Source organism: Myodes glareolus, chromosome 18, assembly GCF_982192425.1.
Source record: "Myodes glareolus chromosome 18, mMyoGla1.1, whole genome shotgun sequence".
NCBI classification, from domain to species: domain Eukaryota; kingdom Metazoa; phylum Chordata; class Mammalia; order Rodentia; family Cricetidae; genus Myodes; species Myodes glareolus.
The window spans coordinates 68,938,832-68,945,700 of NC_142043.1; the positions used below are offsets into that span (position 1 = coordinate 68,938,832).

General features: G+C 44.1%; 1 protein-coding gene across 1 annotated transcript; it reads right to left on the reverse strand.

Annotated features, from left to right (window-relative positions):
• Positions 1-826: 826 nt before the first annotated feature.
• LOC148119208 (H-2 class II histocompatibility antigen, A-S alpha chain-like) lies at positions 827-6,082 on the reverse strand. Its single transcript, XM_087898448.1, has 5 exons — positions 5,923-6,082; positions 2,344-2,592; positions 1,684-1,965; positions 1,267-1,439; positions 827-1,103 (listed from the first exon to the last, which is right to left on the reverse strand). The coding sequence occupies exons 1-4, from the start codon at positions 6,005-6,007 to the stop codon at positions 1,285-1,287; spliced, it is 771 nt and encodes a 256-aa protein (XP_087754574.1). The 5' UTR covers positions 6,008-6,082; the 3' UTR covers positions 827-1,103; positions 1,267-1,284.
• Positions 6,083-6,869: the final 787 nt, after the last annotated feature.

Here is a 6,869-nt window from a genome sequence, read left to right on the forward strand (position 1 = left end):
GACTATGGATATTTTCCTTTGTTTGGGATGTTGGTTCCAAGTTGTTATGGCTAATGGTCAGGAGAAAAGCTAAACAAAGGATATTAGATTCAGAGTTCTTGTTATTTAAAAAAACAGGGGGAAGTGGTGTGGGACAGTTGTCTGTATTCTGTCAATTATATTTTTAATAAATGCTGATTGGTCAGTAGCCAGGCAAGAAGTATAGGCAGGACAACCAGACAGGAAGTAGAGACAGGTCAATGAAAACAGGAGAATTCTGGGAAGGAGGAAGCCCATTCCTCCACAGTCCTGGCCCATTCACTGAAGAAGCAAGATGTGACTGCCTTGCTGAAAAAGGTACTGAGCCATGTGGCTAACATAGATAAGAATAATGGGCTAATATAAGTTATGAGAGTTAATAAGAACCCTGAGCTAAGGGGCCAATCAGTTTATAGTTAATGTAGACCTCTGTGTGATTTCTTTGGGACTTAATGACTGTGGGAACTGGGTAGGACAGAAACCTCGGACAACAACAGGGTTTTCCTATATGTGTAGGCCATATTGGCCTTAGACTTGTAAGGACTTTCCTGCTCTGTCCCTTGGGTTCTGGGATTACTGGTGTGTTGCCCCATGTCTTGGCATTTTCTTAAACAAGGCAGATTTCACACCCTGACTAGAGATAGATGCTAGTGGTCATGGCTTAAAACTAAAGAAGAGAGAAAGTTCAACCTTGGCTAAGATACTTAAACATTCTGAAGCTGTATTTGGTTGTTCCTGTGTTGCTTGGAATGGGATTATGCAGCCATAGCTCCAGTAAGCTCCAAAATGAAAGACATGGAAAAACAACTGACTTATAAAAAGTAATTTATTGGTTTTGTACAGCTACTGAATCAGGGTCACTGAGAGTCTACAGTAGATGTGATGTGAAGGATGCCAAAAAACAAAACTCAGGTCAGGGGAGAATTCCAAGAGTATGTGAGCTATGAAGGGGTCAGCCTCAGGACCAAGAGAAAAGCAAGATGGGGGTCATTTGGGGAAGACAAAGAACAAGATGAATTGGACCAGGAGACACACTGATCCAGGTCATCCAGCACACCACTTCTGCCCTGGAGAGGACCACACACCTGCAACAAAACAGACAGGAGAAGGATGTGTTCCCGAGGTCCTGAGCTGTGTTCACGCTACTGCACAATTCTCCAGCAATGTTCCAACCACATTGTCACCCGTCTTCCATTCCCCTGATCCACCAGTATGGTGGCTTTAGCTCCCAGAAACTCAAACCCTTACCTTCCTCTCCAGGGTGACTCATAATGGTCCTGGGTGTCTGGAGGAGCCACCTGATCGCAGGCCTTGAATGATGAAGATGGTGCCCACCACGATGCCCACGATGCCCACGGACAACCCCAGGGCACAGACCACAGTCTCTGTCAGCTCTGACATGGGGGCTGGAACTTCAGGTTCTGGGAAAGTTGAGTTTTGTAGTCAGGAGGTAATGTGTTCATACATGTGTATGTAAGAGGGCTCGTGTGAGGATGGAAGTCAATACCCACAGACTTTAGGGCTGGGTTTGTGGAAGAACATGAAGTCTACCATAGAAACTGTTTAAGAGTAGAAAATGAGTTTGGTCACCAGAGCCAGAAGGCAGGCTGTTCTAGAGCTGACAAAGAAGAAGAACATGCAGAAGTAAGCAGAACCCACACGTACCCCAGTGTTGCAGTGCTGGCTCCTCCAGGCCCCAGTGCTCCACCTTGCAGTCATAGACGTCATCGTCAGAAGGGATGAAGGTGAGGTAGGACATCTTTTGGAAGGAATGGTCACTCTTAGAGAGGAAATTGGTTTCATAGAAGCCTTCTGTGACTGACTTGCTGTTTCTCAGCCACGTGATGTTGACCACAGGAGGGAAGATGTTGTCCACGAAGCAGACAAGGGTGTTGGGCTGACCCAGCAACACATGGGACTTGGGGAACATGGTCACCTCAGGAACCTCTGGAAAGGAAAAGGCCTGGATGTGAGTGGACAATGGGAGTTTCTCTCCCTGACATTCTGCACTGTCTGGTGACAGCCCCCTTGCTAAGACTTGCCCACATAATGGACAAGGAGCCCAAGCTTCCTTTCTGCACTTTATCCCTGTGTCCTTCTCTATAGTCTGTTAGGATGTCTGTCAAGGCCTCTATGAAAGATTTGAGGAGTGCATTGTGGGAATAAAGAGCTTTATATTACAGGGAATATCTGATTTTTAAGAAGAGAGGATGAGGGTTCAGGGATGAGATCTGGGTGTTTCTTGGAAAGGAGAGGGTTTTACAGAGCAATGGATCACATCCCCCACCAGGGAAGAAAGTGAGGAGCAGGGTGCTGACCACGTACTGTTGGTAGCTGGGGTAGAATTCGACATCTTGGTCAGGGCGTCCAAGTTGAATTTTGCTGTAGCTATATATTGGAGTCCGCCTTGTGGGTCCAAGCTTGTCAGTTGGCCAAACTCGGGAATCCTCCAGACAGTCTCCTTCTTATCCAAGTCCACATATAACAACTCATCTCCATCAAATTCACATGTGAACTGGCCATTGGGTCCATAAGACTGATAGACAACTGTACCAAAGGTGCCGACATGGTTGGCTGGTAAATTTAGGTGGATAGCAGAAAAATGGAAAACAGAATTTAAAAGGAATGTTATTAAACAAAACAATAGTAAATCCCATTCACTTAATTTTTGAGTACATTTCCATCACCCACTCCCCCCCAACACTCCTTGTTGGTTACTGTCCAGTTTTTCCTCTCTGATATGTGCCTACATGATGGTGGAATGTCCTGTGTTTGATTTCTGCTATCTTTGGTGCCTTGATCAGTATTTGGTACATTGACAGCTTACAACAAGTAGCTCACAACTGAATGGAAGAAGAAAGTGTTCTTTCTAAAGATTCAGTTGGTCTGCTTGCTCTCTTCTAAGTTTTGGGTCTCATTGATCTTTCATCTGTTATTTTTTTTGTATTTTCCTTCAAAAAAATAAAAAGAAGACATTTTCCACACAAGGAACTTTTCTCATTTTTTTTAACAAAAGAAAAAGCATATAGAATCCTTTAGAAAGGGAACAAGACAATATTACAAAATATATAAAAATTATGTTGCACATGAGGATCCACAGGACAGTTTTCTGACTTCTTCTGGAATAAAAGAAATAGAAACTGCTTCTGCCAATCCCTACCACTTAGATTTTTCCAAATCAACACTAACATGCACTTGCAGATTCATGGTGTATTAAAACTTTTTCCTCCAACAGTGAGCATGTGTGAGATGCCACAATGAACGGCCACCAAGAGAGCAATTTCACCCAAAGGACACCAAATAAACATTATTGTCAAGTCATAGGTTTTAGTATTTAGTATTTGATCTTTTCTTCCTTCTTCATTTATTGGGTTTCAACAAATGTCAGACATGGTGCTGTGTAAGGAGTAACTGGCCAGCCAGGCCTGGTTTCTGCAGTCACCACCCTTGGTGGGGCCTAGGAGAGGTGGGTCGAAAGATAAATGGAGCACATGTACTGTGCTGTGAATGCTGTGGGCAGGTTCCAGTCTGGTGTTCTGCACAAGCAACTCCTATTCAAAACTAAGTACTGGTGTGAGAAGTCCTTCTGTCTATGTGTTGCCTTTATTGGTTAATGAATAAATCTGTTTTGGCCAGTGGCTTAGCAGAATAGGTCAAGGTGGGAGTTTCAAGAAGAGAGAGGAGGAGAGAGTAGGTGGAGTCAGTGAGAAGCCATGTAGCCACCCACTGGAGACAGACACACTGAAACTTGCCAGTAAACCACAGCCACTTGGCAATACACAGATAAGTAGAAATACGTTAATTTAAGATATAAGAGTAAGCTAGAAATAGGCTTAAGCTATTGGCCAAACAATATTTCAAATGATACAGTTTCTGAGTGACTATTATCTGGTCTGGGCATCTGGGAATAAACAAGACTCCACCAACAAACTATGCCATCCTCTCATGGTCCTGCTGTTTGCAGGGGTCTCCTTGAAATCGAGGTTGCTGTTGCTTTTAATTTTGCTGAAACCCTTCTTACTCTGAAGGTTTCTGCTTGATTTTAACTAATAGACTTCTAACCACACTACAACCCCCAGCCAGTTCCTCTGGCTCTTCCCTTCCTAATGTGACCATCTTTGTTGGTCTTATCAACCCCCCTCATACCTCCCCCTCGAAGTTTTCTTATCCAGTTGAAATAAATCTTGATTTCTTTTCCAAATATGGATGTACCACATTTGCTTCAGCAGGTTCTTGTTCTGGGCCACAAGCATTGCTGAGGACACCACACTGCCTCTTGTTACAATTTTGACCTGAGCTGGGTCCACTGTTCCTCCAATAGCTTTCTGCTTCCTGACCTTGGTCTGCATCCATCACTAGTGAGCACACTTCCTAGGTGCAGGGAGTAGTTTGTCTATGTTTCAGTATCCACATCTTAGCTGAGCAAGAGCTTTACAAAGGGGGCACTGAATGCTTATTACTAGTTTTTGAGGCCCACGGAGACTCTGGGAATGACTGGCAGGTGGCAGACCCATGTGAAAGTCAGGTTCAGTGATGAGCTGGCATGCATTAGGACCTGTGCACCAATGGGTTTAGCTTTACCTTCCTTGATAAAAATACTGAAGACTGAATTCTATATATAAGAAAAATATAATATAGGCGGAATTAAAATCAAAACATTTTCTTAGATCTTGAAACTAAACTAGATCTTAGATCTTAGACCTTCTAAACTCAAAAGAAATGTGAATATTTTCACAAAACCCCTCAGATTTGTTCCTCAGAACTGTGCTCACTGTGCCTGCTCGCACCAAGTTCGGGCACTCTAGTGTGACACTGAAACAAAGAAACAAACTGAGGACAAAGGAATTAAACTCCTTGGAGAAGCAGGTGAGACATCTACCACCCAGAACTGAAATGAGAGCAGCCATGATTCACAAGGTTGCTCCATCCCTTTCACTTTCTGTTTACAAAAACTGAACTTTTCAACTGATGTTTTACAAAGTTACCATTAACATCTGTAAAATGGCAGAGTTAAGAAGGGATTCCAGAAGAGGACAGGAATTATGCAGAGTGTGGAGGGTTGACTAACACAGGCAGCAGGGCCACAGGCTTGTGTATCTTGTGTTTGTCTGTACTGCTGTTATAGGCAGCCTACATTTCTTACTTTATTAGAAAAGAGTGAAATTACATATGGAATGGAAGTAAGGAAGAAAAATTGACATTTAAAGGTATCTACTAATAAATTAGCATTTTTTTGAGACAAGGTCTCACTATGCAGCCCAGGCTGTCCATGAGCTCATGATTCCCCTGCTTTAGCACCTAAGCACTGAGTTTTGGCGTGCCCTCGCAGGCCTAGCCTGGTTTTCACTGTTTTTAAAGCACAACTACATATTTATTTGCCGTGGTCACTTGTGAGATGGCACATGAGGAAGCCAAGATTCAGGAGGGCTGTCCTGTAGAATGGTGGCCCCTTCTCTCACCTCCCGCCAGGGCCAGTTCCTAGCATGGAGAGTATAAACCCCAACACAAGGGAAGTGGTTTCGGTACATTTGTATACATGATTCATGGAACTGTTTTCCTTAGGATACACTCCAGGAGATGGGTATGAAAGGGCTCCAGAAACTCTCAGAGAAATTTGAGAGTAATACTTCGTGGGTTTTTAGTAATGAAAAATCATCCATTCGTGGAAACACCCCCAAGTTTTGAGTCAACCCCAACCTACCACAGAGCCTTCCTCACTTCCCTCACTGGGCCCACCATTAGAATCATGGCTTGGTGAGCACAGCTCGCCAACAGAGACTCCTGAAGACAAACTGGGCCACAGAGTTGTTAGACCGCCTAATATAGGGAATTTATTTCTCAGTCAATTTGTATCTTCCTCTTCCCATTTCCCAGCTCCAGGCATCTCTCAGCCGTGCAACTCACCTTTAATGTCATCTTCACCCCCACAGGGGCTGAGCACGGTGGTCAGGGCGAGGATCCCCAGAACCAGAGCTCTGCTGGGCATCATCCTCTTCCCGGGGTGGTCTCAGAAGCTGATGTTCTGTGTCCTCAAGAGATTGTGAGGATCTTGAAGAGATTGTGAGGTCTGACACAAAGCCAAATCCAGGCAGAGCCAATCATAAAATTCCATCGTGATGACGTCGCAGTTGCCAGGTGCAGAGTTTGTAGTGAGAGGCCTGGAGGAGGCAAGGGGAACTCCAGGACCACTGCAGACTCTGCTCAGAGTGGACCTGAGGGAATGTCCTGGGAAGGAGGGAGGCTCCACGCCAATCTTTCTCATGTGCATGAGTGTGTGGCTGGCAAGAGAGGAAGGAATTTCTGAAAAGCCTCATGGATGGGTGAACTCTTTGATAATAATGATGTTATTCAGAATTTTCTGGACTGTATGGTCCAGGAAGTCTCCCCTGGATTTATTCCTTTCCTGGGACTTTCCCAACCCCCACACCCAGCCATTTCTCTGACTGTTTTTTTTTTCTTTATTTCTTTTCATAGTGTATACTGAACACTTCAGATTATGAGTTGACCATCGATCCAAAGGGTCCCCACAAATGATGGTCAAAGACATTGCTCTTTCTACTTGTGTAAACCTGGATGGGGAGGATCTTTGTTCAGAACCCCTTATGTTTCTTGTCGGAATGCAGAGGCTTGGGGACCCATAGCCGCCATCAGGAATGCAAGATGTTTATCCAGATTTCCCCCTTCTTTTGAGTAATCTTCGTGCTCTGTGTGTTGATGTGCTGACCACATCTAAAGGAAGTTTAGGGACTCTGAACACAAAAGGAAGTTCTGTCTAGTTCGATTACTCTTAAAATATTTTTTAATGTAACAATGTTCAGTCAAATGTTGAAAGGTGTTCTTGTAACTTACAA

Coding starts and splice junctions, on each gene's coding strand:
- LOC148119208 (XM_087898448.1), bottom strand. CDS start 6,007: ATGATGCCCAGCAGAGCTCTGGTTCTGGGGATCCTCGCCCTGACCACC. Junction 2,593..5,922: donor GGGTGAAGATGACATTAAAG/GTGAGTTGCACG, acceptor TAAATTTACCAG/CCAACCATGTCGGCACCTTT. Junction 1,440..1,683: donor GCCAGCACTGCAACACTGGG/GTACGTGTGGGT, acceptor CAACTTTCCCAG/AACCTGAAGTTCCAGCCCCC.